Source organism: Toxorhynchites rutilus, chromosome 2 (genome assembly GCF_029784135.1).
Source record: "Toxorhynchites rutilus septentrionalis strain SRP chromosome 2, ASM2978413v1, whole genome shotgun sequence".
Taxonomy (NCBI): domain Eukaryota; kingdom Metazoa; phylum Arthropoda; class Insecta; order Diptera; family Culicidae; genus Toxorhynchites; species Toxorhynchites rutilus.
Window position 1 is genome coordinate 236,597,109 of NC_073745.1, and position 16,553 is coordinate 236,613,661.

General features: G+C 39.7%; 1 protein-coding gene and 1 pseudogene across 2 annotated transcripts in view; both read right to left on the reverse strand.

Moving 5' to 3' along the window:
• Window positions 1-2,691, reverse strand: part of LOC129764989 (tyrosine-protein phosphatase non-receptor type 61F) — a 66,567-nt gene extending 63,876 nt beyond the window's left edge. For both annotated transcript variants that reach the window (XM_055764706.1, XM_055764705.1), the window contains exon 1: window positions 1,902-2,691. In XM_055764706.1, the coding sequence (XP_055620681.1) occupies window positions 1,902-2,051 (150 nt within the window). In that variant the 5' untranslated portion in view covers window positions 2,052-2,691. The remainder of the gene's footprint in view (window positions 1-1,901) is intronic.
• A 7,894-nt stretch (window positions 2,692-10,585) lies between these two features.
• On the reverse strand, window positions 10,586-11,294 carry LOC129766746 (ER membrane protein complex subunit 3-like; annotated as a pseudogene).
• Between the last annotated feature and the right edge of the window lie 5,259 nt (window positions 11,295-16,553).

Below are 16,553 nucleotides of genomic sequence, written 5' to 3' on the forward strand. Positions count from 1 at the left end.
TCAAGTTCAATTGTCCCATGTTGTTATTCTAGGCATAACTGTCCCACCATGTATTTTCAAATCGCAAATAAACTTGATTGATTTAAGCGAGGGGAACTCTTCACATTTCATTAAACAATAGTTTACTACTTATAAAAAAACCGGTGTATTGCCAAACTGAAATGCTTAAAGCTTCTGGTAGACAAATATGCTTAAAAAATTTTGATTACGTTTTTCTCAGTTGCTGATTATGGAACATAGGATAACTATGCATAGAACGGCAGTGTAGAGCTTCTCAAAATTTGTCAGTGAGACGTAGCCGCTTGCTCTTTTGTTTTGGTTATAGCTTTCATATTATCTGACCACTGGTGCACACGACCTTGCAAATGGATAGTTTATTGATAGTAAATATCTTTATTTCGTGCTTACACCTCATTTTTAGTCGCATATTGCGTTATCCGCGATTTTCGTTAATCGTGGTGACCTAGCAAAACTATTTCGCGGATAATCGGGGTTCTACCGTATGTTCGTAAGAGGTTACTTGCATGACACATTGGGCCTGATCACGAACGTCACGATGAACGGTGAAAACGAAATGAAGTTAAGTTCATTCGGGACACAAAATTATTTAGTGAATGTTCGCACAATTAAGAGTTTTAATCATACTGTGAAATAAGGATGCATGACTGCACATGCAATAAAAATGCCTCTAAGCAAAAATAATTCTCAATATGTTTTTCTAAAAAACATTAATTCCCCTAGAGATTTTGTAATCGGAAAATATACTTGCTGGCGAGATTTTCAGGATCTTTTAAGCGGATCACGTTTCAATCCGCGTTTTTTACTTTTGATTATTTATTTTGACATTTAGTTCCGTCCTATTGTTTCCTAATCTCCTTACCACTGTTTATCATGAAAGACCATCTAAATGGCCCACTGCTTTCGCCGAGGGGATTTTCCATGGCCGGCCAAAGAAGCCGTAACAATATTTATTGGATCTAAACCTTGTATAACCGAACCTGTCGAAGGATGGGTCACATTATTAGCAAAATTCTGCAATAATGACACTCTTTTGAGCTGCATCAGATCAGTGGTCGTATAGAGCAAAACAATATTTAATCTAAAATGGATTTCCAGTAGCACATCTGATATTGTTAAATGAATTTTAACAGGTAACACTCTTAAGTTTATTTCAAAATTCATCGCATTGGTTCATGCGCAGTGAGGAGCAAAAACATTGTATTCAAACTAATATTTTCAACCTCCTTCCGTTTTTAATCCTTGCCACAAATAGGCGGTAAATTCCGATGAACCCAATTAGACATTTAATCCTTTTTACATGACGAAACATTCGTCCATATACAGCATCGAGTATGCAAACTGGAGGAAAGCCGAGTGGTTACATGTTGTTGGTGACACAGAAGCGGTATAAGCAGAATACTACGAAACTATCGCCGAGCCATTCTATTCCAACACTATTCCAGCCGATGCAATTTGGTGCACATTCCGACACAACAACAACAGAACGAATCCCAACTAGGCCAGCCCAGTATACCGCTCTGTCCGACGAGATAGAGCACTCATGAATGTTTTTTTTTTCTTTTCGCCGTCTCGGAATGCCAGCCTACAGCAGTTTGCTTCGCAAAGCGCTCCGAAGGATCACCACAGTCCGTGACTAATTCTTCCCATACGTGTTTATCCGTGACACACAATAAGCTGAGAGATTTTGCGGTTGAGGCAGAAGAAAAGGCGCATAGCAATTCAATCTTTTTGCGGAGGCACGTTGGTTGGCTCGATGGATCCGAGGAAAAACCGGCTTCGGATGAGATTGTGGTTGTGGGCATGCCTATGTGGCTTTGTGTGGGCGGCGGATGTGTATGGAAAAAAAAGCCCAAATCTCGTCTGAATGGAAAAACGCTCACCGTGAAAATGGATCCCCATTCTTCTTTGGAATTGAGTCGGTTGAATTCGGCTTCGATGCTATTCGTCCCACTGTTGCTGCTGCTGCTGACAGTGTTGCTACTGCTGTTGCTGCTAGTGGTATTGCTGTTGGTTGTATTATTGGAACTCATCTTGATTCCAGCTTTAATCCGTGGCACTTGTGCTTCCGGAAGAAGGGAATATGCGTTCTTCCACGGAAAACAGCGATCGCCACGAAACAACAACAAAAAGCAAACTCCTCGCTAGGGCAAAGGTTAAAGACACTTCCTTAGCTTCAACTCTCCGTACAGAAAAATCTTTTGAGGAAAATAAAACACAACACAACAAACGCACACACAGACACTGAATTCTCTTCTCAACTGAAGGCAGAAAAAAAATCTTTCACTATTTCTCTTCTCTCGCTCCTTTTGATTTCATCCGAAAACCATTATCTTCGATTCTTCTTTTTTCTTCCTCCTCTCCCACTCACTCACGCTACTCAGCGGGTATTATTTTTTTTTCTCCGAAAAGAGGTGCACTATTTCCACATCAAATTTCGCCAATTTGACATCACATTTCCAGCACGCGAGTTGATCAGCAAGTACTTTTTTTCACGCACAGCCTACGCCAGAGTTTGCTTCAGCAATGGCTCATGGTTCGGTTTGTTTCGGACGTCGCGCCGCGCTATGATGGCTCGTTAAAAAGGAGAAAAAATCAGCACTCGTTTTCACTACGCGACTAGTCGACGACGACGGCGGCGGCGGGTTCTCTCACAGTGTGGCTTCATGAACATGAACGAAAAGAGAATAGACCGATTGACGGAAAGATAGGGTAGCCAGTTGAGTTACCCTGTTAAGCATCATATTGTACTCGCGCGCACTCTGGTTGATTTTTTAATAACAGCAGCGTTTGTTTGGCTACGTTCCAAATAGAAGGTACACTCAGAGAAGAATTGAGCAAATCTCCTGTACTACGCAGAGAGATTTACGTGGATGGCTCAAGACACGGTGTTTCGGTGTTTCGAAGAGAATCAAATTGGTTGTCAAAAAGAATCCAATTGAAATGTCAAAAGAGATCCAATAATCAGGAGGGGATAAAAGTGTTACTTTTTTTATGTTGTTCCATTACATAGAGAAAGTATTGTTATCAAAGAAAAAATGATTAAAAATCATAAAAATGAATGAACTACCTTTTTGCATCAAATAATGCTAGCGTTCAGAATCAAAAAGATCTAGCTGATATTTTGGCAGGAACTGAAATTTCAGTATTACAGGGTAACTTCGATATAACGTACATTTCGCTTTCAAAATTGTACGTTGTATCGAATTGTACGTTATATCGAAGCATAACAAAGAACTCACAAACGTAGCCTATAATACATTATTGTGTTGCTGTTTCAGTAAAGTTATTGAATAAATTTAATTAGAAGGCGAAGCCAGCCTTTCTCATGATGTTTCCCTTCGTACTGACGATTAAAGGGCCGTTTTGTCTGGTTGCTAGGTATTGTTTGTTCACTCCACCAGTGTCCATAACCGAGTGATAATGATAGAAAGATGGTGATTAGTAATTTGATGGTGCGTATCACGATAGAAGATGCCTAAGAGAAATGAAATGATGAAAGTCGCCCTCTGTGGTCCTGGACGAGGTGGCTACTGTGTTATGCATGGATGAAATAAAGAAAAAAAACCTCATCAATGTAATATAAGATAATTATCATTATCGAACACAATTATCAAGTTTTCTCACCAGAAAAAAAGTGTTATTTTTTATAGAGAAAATATATTTGAAATGGAAAAGGTAATTTCATTCATAATTTTTACCCATTTACATTTTCGCTTTAAACCCAACGGAAAACAATGCTACATGCATCAATGCGAATTTCAATTGGACATTGATATCGGTCATTGATATGAAATTTCACGAAGCAACGAACATAGAAGTTCCAAATTTACATTTTATTTATATTCTGTCAAACATAAGTTCTATTCAGTTCATTGAAATATCATTCTTCAATTAATCCAACGAAAGATTCTTATTGAACGAAAATTTAAAAAAACACTCATTCATCGCTCCCTACTTATTCGCCAGCATGTATGCAATCAGCAATGCCCACGCTAGTTACAATGAGCACTATCCATTTGTGCGCGTCGTTAGTTAAACTATCGACCACGACGGTATCTACATGCTGATTTCCCCCAAGCACCTGTAGGGTTCATTATTATATACATTCTTTTTATATCCTCACAATTTATATGAATCTTGATAATCGATCAGATTCATATCTGCGAGTGTAGACCCTTGGTTGAATAGACTAGGGACTAGAGATTTGACAGATCAGAGATACGGGAAGAATGAAAAAAATTGGAGACAGAAGGAGAAGCCGTAAATAGTGGTGAGAACCAGAATTGATTGAGAAAGAGCTGCGATAAACTCTTCAATTGGTGACGAGGATGGGATAGATAACAGAAGTAAGTTCCATTAATTTGAATAATTGATATCGTTTGTGTTGTAGATACCCGTTTGTAATAGATGAAAATTCCTAGAATTGCATGTAGAAGAAGGACACAAAATGGTGGAACTCAATGACGGTGAAAATATAGATGATATAGATGAAAAGCGAGAATGGCCATTGAAAATTTCGATTGAAAGTTACGACCGTTGGCGACTACTATTTTGGAATTAGTATTTGAAATTTTGTATTACTTTTTTGTTGTTGTGCCTATAGCGTATTTCTGGTTGATTGTCTGCTGACAATAATTTATGGTTGCTAATCATTGCATGTGTGATAGTCTGTTGTGACGGTGACGGATCACCTGATGGTAATAATTCATGGCCGTGGCGGATAGCCGACCATGACCTCCAAAGTCATTTGCTTAAATGCAGTCTTTGTGGACGTGGTGGGATGCCAGTCGTTTGCTTAAATGCAGTATTTGTGGACGTGGCGGGATGCCAGTCATTTGCTTAAATGCAGTATTTGTGGACGTGGCGGGATGCCAGTCGTTTGCTTAAATGCAGTATTTGTGGACGTGGCGGGATGCCAGTCATTTGCTTAAATGCAGTATTTGTGGACGTGGCGGGATGCCAGTCGTTTGCTTAAATGCAGTATTTGTGGACGTGGCGGGATGCCAGTCATTTGCTTAAATGCAGTATTTGTGGATGTGGCGGGATGCCAGTCGTTTGCTTAAATGCAGTATTTGTGGACGTGGCGGGATGCCAGTCATTTGCTTAAATGCAGTATTTGTGGACGTGGCGGAATGCCTGTTCCGTCTGCTGGGAACTAGGGGTGGACTGTATGTAGGATGCGTTGATCCACTCTTGGACACAACCGGTGCGTGGAAGGAACACTCTTGTTCCTCACGCCTTAATCGCCGGGTGGGAGCCCTAATGGCTCCGCTCCATGCATGGAAAACTCTACATGCTCTGAAAAGAGCATTTTTACTTTTTCGGAAATGCTTGAAAAAACTCTTCTTAAACCTTTATGGATTTTGGGTTTGATTAGTGCGAGATGGAGACATTGGTTATGCTTTATTTAGACTGCTTTCATTGTAATTATTCTCACTGAATTGTTTAAATACATTCAAATTCACTCGCTGCTACTGCTGATGTTATATTTCCCCCGCTGCTGATGACGCAGTAGAGCCGCTGATGCAATGCTGCTTCTTCGTATTTTTCTTCTTCTGCCACTGCTACTGACGTAACACTGGATCTGATGCAATGCTGTTGCGACGCAATATAGCTGCTGACGCAATGCTGCTTCTTATTCTTCTTGCTCTGCCACTGCTGCTGACATCATAATGCCGCTGGTTCAATGCTGCTGCTATTTATTCCGCTGCTGTTGATGGTGTTCACTTTTCCTTGTTGCTTGTCACACGGTCGAGATAAAACTGAATGATGTTCGCGGTTAGTGCATCGCCTTATATACCCTCATTTGGGCAAGTGCATCGCGACGAAACTAAAGTGGGCGTGGCTTACGGAGCGAATACTTTTCAGTGCGTTTCTCGGACTGAACAATGCCAGTCGTTTGCTTAAATGCAGTATTTGTGGACGTGGCGAGAGCCCAGTCGTTTGCTTAAATGCAGTATTTGTAGACCTGGCAAGTTGCCGGTCGATTGCTTGAATGCAGTGGTGTGGTGTTTGTACTTGTTTCGGGTTGCCGGTGGATGCTGTTTTGTAACGATAACTTAGATTCTATTTTGCGACACTGTCCGAGAAGAAGCGATTTTTGTAACGATTAGAATCCTTGAAAGGACGGTTTGATTCTACATGCCCGATGACAAAAAAAAACACCTCGATTACAAGAACAAATACTTATTTGAGAATGATTACTGGCTCTTCGATGGAATAAGATTAATGAATTACTAATAAGAACTAGCTACGGTTTCGACTCTTATGCTTAGTTATGCTCAGTTATTAGTTTTCATTAACAACATACGCAATAGATTTTTACCTAATGATGATTAAATGTGAAGTGAACATGAATTAAAAGGTATGGAATTGAAGTCACGCGTATTCTAGAGCATGCCACTCTTAAAACGTTAGAAGGAGAAGAAGAAGTATAGCACGACGTGGTCTTGTTCGTTATGTAACATGATGTATATTAAGAATTAACTTGGTAGAGCGAACGGTACTGCGTAGGTATCCGTAAATGTTTCACGTTTTCTATCACCCAACAACGGGGAAATCATCATCCCAGTTGAAACTTCAGTACTATACTTTGATTCCCCCAGTCGAAATTGAAGATCAAATCAAATCAAATCAAGATCAAAAAGAAAAAATGGGTGGGTTATATCTATGATATAACCGCAAGGTTGACGTGGGACTACCTTAGATTATCAATCATTTGTTTGTGTTGATTAAATTTTTGATGGCATGAAACAATTCCCGAATTCAATTGAATTCAATATATTTATTTTGTGAGCAAAAAGATTGTGAAATGTCATGTAAGGTCAATTCATGCATTGCGATAGTAAATTTGATGACAGTCCTTTTACGGTTGGTATGATGCCTAGAACAAAATTTGTGAACGGGAGAATTTTCAAACGATTATTTTATTTTACATTTGCTTCTGAAGTTTGCATCTTTCAAGTGTACGTACTTATCGAACCGCGAATTCGCTTGATTATATGAACTTCAGGCACTCAGTTCCGATTTTGACATGTATGTCGAACGCATATTGTTTAATGAATAGGCGTTATCGCAGCAAATGGTTAACAACATTTTGCCTAATCATCAAATGGTATGCGTAGAAATTCAATGAGCGGAAGATATGAAGTTATATCCTTCAATACAATAATGTAAAACCGAGCCAAAGCGTTATGTTCGTACCCGCTTTTGTAATCCGTGCTAGGAAAACACTTTGCGGAGTGCAAAAAAAATGCGGGTGCAGAGATACCCCCGACTTGCATGAATCAAAAACTTCAACTTCTACTGTTTATGCTATAAAGGATTTAAACTTGAAAGTTCATTCGTCTCTAGTGTCTGCACGATTTTCCTAGGTTCCTAAGTTTAGGAGACCGTGTTAAGGAAACATATTCTAGTTTGCACAAAGGCAAGCGAGTACAAAAGTACTCGAAGCTTGCATTTATTTGCAGAGCCGATTTTCCTAGACATTTTGGTTTTGAAGTCTGTGTTAAGCAAACACATTTCAGTCGGAACGAAGATGCCACTGACTTGCTGAAATTTACAATGCCAATTTCCTCAGACACCTTGGTTTTGAAGTCTGTGTTGGGGAAACACATTTCAGTCGGAACAAAAATTCCCCCGACTTTCATGTGTTTGGAATGCCAATTTCCCCACGCTCCTTGGATTTAAAGTCTGTGTTAGGGAAACACATTTCAGTCGGAACAAAAATACCCCCGACTTTCATGTATTTGCAATGCTGATTTACCCAAGGCTGCTTGGGTTCGTTGGCTGTGTTAGGGAAATCGTAGATCGGGCCAATCAAAATGAGGCAGTTATGCCGTTTAGATAACGCTTAACATTTTACAGTTACAGTTACAGTAGGTACATGAGCCGCCACATGTGTCGTCAATTTCGACTAATCAGAAGTGGGTATTTCCGTTAGGATAGGAGTTGAGATTTTCCAATTTTTCGATGGTTAGTTCCATGACATATATAATTTTATTCAATGTAAAAAATTGTTATGGAGTGCCGGAATAGATTGACACAAAAATCTCAACAATCCATCATGAAATGACTGAGCAATAAGCGTTTGAAATTGGACAACTTCCACGATGTGCTCTATTTTGGATTTTCAATTTGTACCCCAATATGTTCCCGAAAGACGTAATCCTACGTCAAAATTTCCTTTACACTTTGGAAATGTGTATGTTATAACGAGGGTACGTTATATCGAAGTTTCCCTGTATTGAGATAACCTAAACTACTTATAAGTCATTTTTATTTCCCGCCAATTATTTTTTATGTGATTTCGGATGATATAAAAACAAATTTTCTTTCATTAAAACAAAAATACGAATTACAAAAATTACAGCATTTATTCCATTCGAGTTCATACAAAAGGCAAAATAAAATCAGAATCAATGAACAATACTTGAATGAACATACTACGGCTATCGTGCCACCTGAATCTGGTCTTCAATCTGAATTTCAATACCGAACATTCTGTCTTCACATTTCGTGCAATCTGTAATTGGAATATTCTGAATGTATCAATCAGGATTGTATCATACAAACAGAAAAATTACCTATGATATTTGGCACAACATTTTGGTGTTTTGAATATTCCCCGGACAGATGGATAGAGTTTCGCAAAAATTTTCGGAATTTCACACTCAGATTCTGCGATATTGTCGTCACTCCATGGATTAGGAACTTCCCGGATAAAATCCGCAGAGTTATAAATAAAACGACAAAACAATCTGTGCTACGTGTCGGTGATTAAGAATTAGATGGAATCGACCTAATTGTTAGAAGGGTGTTTCGATGTTTCATCTATTAAAATGGTCCTGTAAAAGTAAATGAAAACATTGCAACACTATTAGTTTATAATAATTCATCCATTTCACTTACTCCACATACACGGGAAACCTTGTACGGAATAATTTTCACGTCTCCACGAAAATCGACCCAGTGCTTTTGTAAGAACGCATCCGAGGGGAAACGATGGAATCTTACGCGAGTATTTGTACTCGTATTCGGACAGTCTTTCACTGAACAACGCATTTTCAATCACACTGACCACTTTCTGGAGTAAAATATTGGTTCGCACACAATCACTTTCTGGAGTGAAATGTTGGTTCGGATACAAACGTAAAAAAAACGAAAACGTTTGTTCCTTTGATCGGAGAGACATTTCACAAATAGTGTGAGGGGGGAAAGTAGCAAGAATTTTTGTTCAAGCAAATGCACTTGAAAAAAAATAATTATTGACTCCGCATGGCCCAGAGACTAATCATGACATGTTAACCCAAACTTCATGTATGCATTGTTATTAATTTATTCAGTAATTATTAACGTCTTTACAGCATGGCCTGATTCACAATTTTTCTCCAATTAACTCGGTTCGTGGCTATCTCTCTCCAATTCCGCGAGCATGATCCACTTGGTCTAACCACCTTGCTCGTTGTACTCCTCGTCGTCTCGTACCAGCCGGATTCCCGATGAACATCATTTTTGCAGGATAGTTGTCCGACATTCTTGCAACATGTCCTGCCCAGCGTATCCTTCCAGTTTTTAACACTTTCTGGATATTGGGTTTGCCGGTGAGTTGCGTGAGCTCGTGGTTCATCCTTCGCCTCCATACGCCGTTCTCCTGTACACCACCGAAGATGGTTCTTAATACCCGCCGTTCAAAGATTCCGAGTGCTCGCCGGTCCTCTTCGAGTATTGTCCACGTCTCGTGCCCGTAGAGGACAACTGGTCTTATGAGCGTTTTGTACAGGGAACATTTCGCACGACTGTTATGTCTGTTTGACCTTAAGTGTTTGTGGAGACCATTGTAGGTATGACTCACATTGATGATGCGTCTCCGGACCAGCGTTTGGTATCATTGTCAGACGTTACCATTGAGCCAAGGTAAACAAATTGCTTCCCACATTATCACGCTGGGGTCCTGGTCGGAGGATTTTCGTCAATGGAATTTCATCCGACCTGCACTGTGGTCACGCATATTCTAAGGCTCGCCACTCTTGAATCCTTTCAAGGCGTGTTAACCGGCACAGAAATCTCAACTAAGTACTACTAATGAAAATGACACAAGTAATACCTACATTGAAAAGGCAAAAGTTTCACTGGGAACGTTAGTGCTATCCAAGTAAGTAAGTAAACCATCTATGGGAGATAAGAGTCAATCATAGGAATGAATTATAGAGTTCCACGATACTGCACGAAATATGTTACTTGGTTAATACATTTGTGTATTATACAAATAGCAGTGCATCTGTCCTGATCTTTGACAATGTTGGAATTGGACAAGTTTAAAAGAGTTGAGAGTGAACTCGTCAACGCATACTGGGAGATTTATTCTCTCATTTACTGTTGCACTTAAGGAGGGAGAAGAAAACGGGAGACTACCAGAAAGAAAAATGAAAGTTCATACACATGAAATAATTGTAGCATGCAGATTGAGATTAATTCTCTGGATTAAAGTTGTTGCGAGCGTTTGGTTTTGGACAAGCTAAAGAACCTGGCTGCGACACTATATAAAATACAATATTATCAACATTTACGAACTAAAAGCCAGCAAATCTGCTTCGACATTGGTCAACACATTCTGCTATTCAGTAATTTCTAATGCTTCTCATTCTGCTTTTAAGGCAGTTTTAAAATCTTATGGCATGGCCTCTGCAGCACCAGACATCTGATGTTGTATAGATTGAGTCAGATTCGCGTCTACAGATTAGGAAAACAAAATACACAATCGTTACTACAAACAGATGGACTACGCAATTCTCACCATTATTCTCGCCCAGGACCAACGTGTAAATACTTCTCAGTCAAACACATTCAGGAAATATCACGAAGCTGAAAAAACTGCTACGCAAGCTCTATGATCCGTTGCAACATTGTCTTGAAGTGCAGCGCCAATGGAAACGGAACGATCGTCGTGACGAATTCGGAAAACATAAAATTGATCGAACCATCGATCACAATCGTCGGCAAAATGTTTACGAAGTTGTCCTTGACCAAATCCGACAGCATAGCGGTGGAATTTGGACTCAGCGGGGCTCGTCTTTGTATCTCGAAGTACCTAGATTCCTCATATTGAAGAAATGTCTTCGGATTCTCCCACAGTAGACGAGCACGGATCATTGTTTGGCTGTCCAATACGTATCAATATTGATTGAATTGATTTTCAAGAACGTAATTGACCTGTCCTGAATCTGGGTTAACTCGACCTTCTTCTGTGAAGAAATCAATATTGAAAAGTAGTGCCGGGTTTATACGTTGTCGGTTACTCGGACCCTATTCCCCAAAAAGATGTCATTTGCTTCGTGCGAGAAATGTTCAACACAAAATTAAACTGAGATGATTCAGTCCAGCATTGGCTCTATTTGGATTCATTTTTTCTCAACGAACAAGAGGTATAAAATATACAATTTGATGAAAAGCTGAATTTAACAGCTTATACCGGTTGGCCTATGTTTCGAATAATCTTATTTCTCCAATAATACTTTTTTTTCTTAATTTAATTAAATATCCGTAATGTGTAACGCTTACACAACACAATGACGAACAGGTTCGCCTTGCCGCCTGCAGTGTAAATGTTAACTAATGCTGTGCATACTGGTTCCTCAGCCGCCTTCCACTAAATTAATCCTTCTATTGTGCGACTCACATAACAAAAGACGGGTGGGTAATGTCGGGGACATAACCGGAGTGACGTAGGACTATACAAAGGGGACAGCTTTTGTTAAATATATATTTTAAATATATTGTTTTATTTTCTTCTCCTACGTGAATACCTACCTATCTACCTGAAAATTTTTTTTAGTTTACTGTTTACTCTTTACGAATATGTTGAGGGTTGAAAAGAACCTTTGGTGTTGTGTTTTTGTTATCACTCGATATTCCCATCTTGTTCGGTTAAACCTTCCTGTTTAGCTATTGCGTTTGCCACTCGCCACAGCTTTCACAGTTGGAAAATTTCTTCCTATCCAGCTTGTGACATATTGTTCAGTAAATTACATTTAATGCGACGTGCCGGAGAAGCACTTTGCCACTCACTGAAACTAATTGTTGCCTTGATGAGCGCCGAACCGAAGCTGCTCTGTTCTTGATGCGGGTTTTCTGATTGTCGTGAGCAACTTTGCAAGCCAACTCGAGCACTCCGACGGCCGAAACTCTATAATCGCTGTTAGGTATACTGGTGCTCCGGCACCAATCCGTTCGGCCTAGTTACCCTTGCGGAGCAATCAGTGAATGCGACCAACAGAGAACTGGAGACCGATGCTGCCGATGCCGTACAACCACACGGGTTTACGGTTTGAAAGAAAATAAGATATTTTTTTGGGGTCCGCGTGTTTTATACTCTAGCGGTACACACTCACAGGATAGTGACAAATCGGCAGACTCAGCCAGAGGGGCGAGTCCAACGAGACGAACGATTGAGCGGTAAAAGGGAGCGATGGCAAAAAAATACATTCATTACGATTTGTTCGCTCGTTGGATTCACATGCAGGCTAAAAAGGGTCCTTTTCAGGATCACAAAATTATCTTCAATCTAAAGAGTTTATTGTTTTGTTGTCACTCGATATCCCCATCTTGTTCGGCTAAACCTTTCTGTTTAGCGATTGCATTTGCCACTCGCCTCAGCTTTCACAGTTGGAAAATTTCTTCCCATCCAGCTTGTGACATATTTTACAGTAAATTACATTCAATGCAACGTACCGAAGCGCCACTCAGTGTCGCATTGGAGGCGATTTGAACCTGTAATTGAACATTTGCGATGACAGTGGTACAGTGTCGACTTTCAATGTGCGGTCATAATTTGGATCTCTATGTTTACAAAAATGTCCAACTAAATAAGTCGCATTACATGTCCGTCCAATTAGCTAAATGTCGAACTAATTGTAAATTACTGTACTTTCAATCTGGAAACAATTTAAGAGTTGGTGAAAATTGAATAATCTTGAAAGTCCCCAACTATCAATAAGCTCAGAACTACTGCCAAATTCACATACTCATCAGATCCTGGCAAACAAATTATGAAAACATCAATTTGTGTTTTATTATTATTTTGGATAATGTTTTAGAACACATTGAACTTTATTTCCTAAACTCTTTTTTGGAAGGTTTAATGGCTCTGAAAAGCGCCTTGTTTTATGGAATGGTTCCAATTTAGAAAACTTAGTACTCGTGGTTTTGAAAAAAAAACCATTTCGAACGCCCTCGATGCCGCCTTGTTCTGGATTTGCCACCAAAGCAGATTGTAAAAAGAACAAACTTTTTTCTTCTGCTACCTGCTGCCGTTTTGCGATTGCGTTTGCCACTCGCCACTCGCTGCAACTGCCTGTTGTTGTCTTGATGTGTTCTGTTCTGAATGCGGTTTTTCTTATCGTCGCGAGCAGCTTTACCAGCCAACTCGATCACTTCGGCGGCCGAAACTATATAACGGCGGCTAGGTGGACTGGTGCACTGGTACTAACGCGCTCGGCCTAGCTACCCTTGCGGGGAACTCCATATCAACACGGTTCGAGCGGGATTTTGCCTTTCCCTTCACTTTTCCTCCTTTACCATGTCCAGACATGGCTGCTTGGGTTGGTTTGTTGATGTGTTGTGATGCGAACCGCTGTGGTGTACGGTTTGAATGAGAATGATCGTTACGGCAGCGGAGCGGGGATTTTTAAGCTGACTGGCTGGCTCGAGAATTACGCATGTGTGAGACTGCGACCAATGTTTCGTTAATTTTTTTCTTTTTCCTTTCCAATCGTGCTTAATTCTATTTCGCTGCTGCTCTGGTTGCCCGTTTTGGTCGGTACGATTTGAGGAGCACAAAATGGACCAATCAAAAATGGGCACATAGTGAATTTTGAGAATGCTTGATATTTCACAATTATTCAATTATTTATCTCAAGAAAAATGAAATGTTATTCATTATGATAGATGCGTAGATATATTTCCTATCAATTGATGCAAAAACCTTTGCGATCTATTGAGAAATGCTCGAGTTATAAGCGTTCCAAATCTTGCATTTTTTCCTACTTGTTCAGTGCCTAGATTTCCATTTCACCCCCTATATCTTCCGGTTAGACGTAGTCCTACGTCAAAAGTTACGGAGAAGAACGTCTACGTTCCGTCAACGTCTTCACCAATTCACTCATGCAATCAATGATTCCGTCTCGTCAAATATCAAACGAATGATTTATAGAATGTTATTCATGGTGTCGCCACCTACAACAATTTTAAATTGCAATGCTCTCTTTCGAATCAGCATGCCTAGAATCAGTCCAAAATTTTGAAAAATTCAATGAAAATTGAAATTGAATTTAAATGCATGAACCCCGTAGTTCGACCCTTATTCAACAATAATAATATATAGACTATTTCTCTCAGCTGGTCGCAAATGTTTTTCACTCCGAAATTTGGAACTAAGGGTGGGTTTAGACTAGTGATATATTCATGTGAAGAAATATGATGAGATTTATAGAAATCGCATCAACCGTTTACACTAGCGTGAACTTCTATAATGAATATATTCATATTTTCGGTGAATTTATTCACCTGAAGTAGAACTGCATCCAACTTTAGTGATTTCTCACCAGTGAGAAATTCACAAGCGTTTACATATGCTGAATTTATTCTTGTTATATATACCTCGAATTAGTGTATCATATTTATTCTCACCCGTTTACACCTATTTTCACGTGAATAAATCCATCTATAGCTATAGATCTCCCTAATGTAAACCCGCCATAAGAGATATGTTGGCATAAAAAGTATAGTAAGTTACTTATATGTACTGCGATATGCCGAGGCACCGAAGCATTTAGTGTCGCATTGGAGGCGATTTTGACCAGTGATTGGATATTCGCAACTGGTGGTGACTCTCAATGTGGGGCCATAATTTGGGCCCCGAACTCAATGTTTACAAAAATGTCCAATAAAAGATAAAAATGTCCAATCAAACATGTTGCATCACTGGTCTGTCCAAATAGCTAAATGTCGAATTAGATGTAAATTACTGTACAACCAAAATCAAAACAAAAGCCCAGACAAAAAGATGGGTGGGTAATGTCGGAGACATAACCGGAGAGACGTAGGACTACACCAAGGGGTGTCCATTATTCGAATATCATGGAGCACAGATCCCAGAATGACCAACTTCTCATGTACAAAATTACAGAAAAAAATCTTGATGGCAAGCATATCGTAATAGGAATTTATCGTCTGGTCTCGCGATATAATTGGGCTTTGCACTCCTCATGAATAACTGTGTTCTACTAGTCAATTCCTATTCCTATTATTATGTAATATGGCCTCAATTAAGATCTAGTTTACTGTTGAACGATTTTCCACAGCATATAATACAATTTTTCGTATATGTTCATGCGACTCACAAACTGCATGAGGCTGATATAAAACTAATGTTTTCGATTGACCTAGAATCGCAGCAATTTCTCTCTGAGATTTTCCTTGCTTTGTATTTGCCTAAGCCGTTGTCTATCATTGTAGTGTAAGTGACCCATTTTCTTCCAAATTATTCTCAAAATTCACGTTCAAATATCTCTGGTTCTCTTCGAAACAGTAACGACTATTCCAATAACGGATTCACATGTATTTGGGACTCATTGGCATCCGAAGTTGAACCAGATTTTCCTTGGGTGTGGAAATGGAATTATTCACGGATTACACGATGAGAAGCGAAGTATGATAGGAGTCAAACTTTGCGTGGTTCGTACCTATCGCCGGAAGAAGAATGCGGAAGTAATCGGAGCCGCTCAACGCTCCTCACGCGCTGTACATATTCCGTCAGAAGCAGTCTCGCTCTCATGGGAAGGAGTTGAAAAAGAATCGTTTGGATGGTGTCATATCCAAACAACGACATTTACCCATTACCAGTGGACAAGGAGGGCGTGTTGTTAATTCCGGAGGCACCCTGTCGGCGTACGTTATTAGAAGTCTTTGTCTGAGCAAGAGTGGAAGATGATCAAGATACTCGTATTGCTCCAGCCTACTCGGAAACGCCATCGAAGGCAATATTCGTCAATGAAGATAAGTCAGAGAGTAAGAAAACGAAGAAACAAAAAATAAAATAAAAGCATTAACACTATCTATCAAACTGTCAATTCTATTATAATTTTCTCGAAAGATAGCATACTGCAAACGCTGCAAAGGAAAACAGTCGCTAGCCATCTTCCATTCGTCCCCTTGTACCATTGTCATGAATGTATGCTGAATGGCTTTGATGGATTTTCTTGAAATTTAACGGTCCCAGAAACATGTATCACGAACGTGAGCTTCGATGAGACGGCATCGTTAATAATGGAATGTGCTCCTGGATGTTATCTTTTTCGGTAGCAGCGTTGTCATTCCGGACTAGCGGATCATTGTCTGGAAAATAATGGTAAATACGAATTCCCACGAAGACCACTCGAGAAACTATTCAAAATGCCACGGGATACTTTTTCACTCGTTCGCAAGTCCAAACTGAAACCATATCTAGTATCTATGCCCAGTCGGCTTCATAAGAC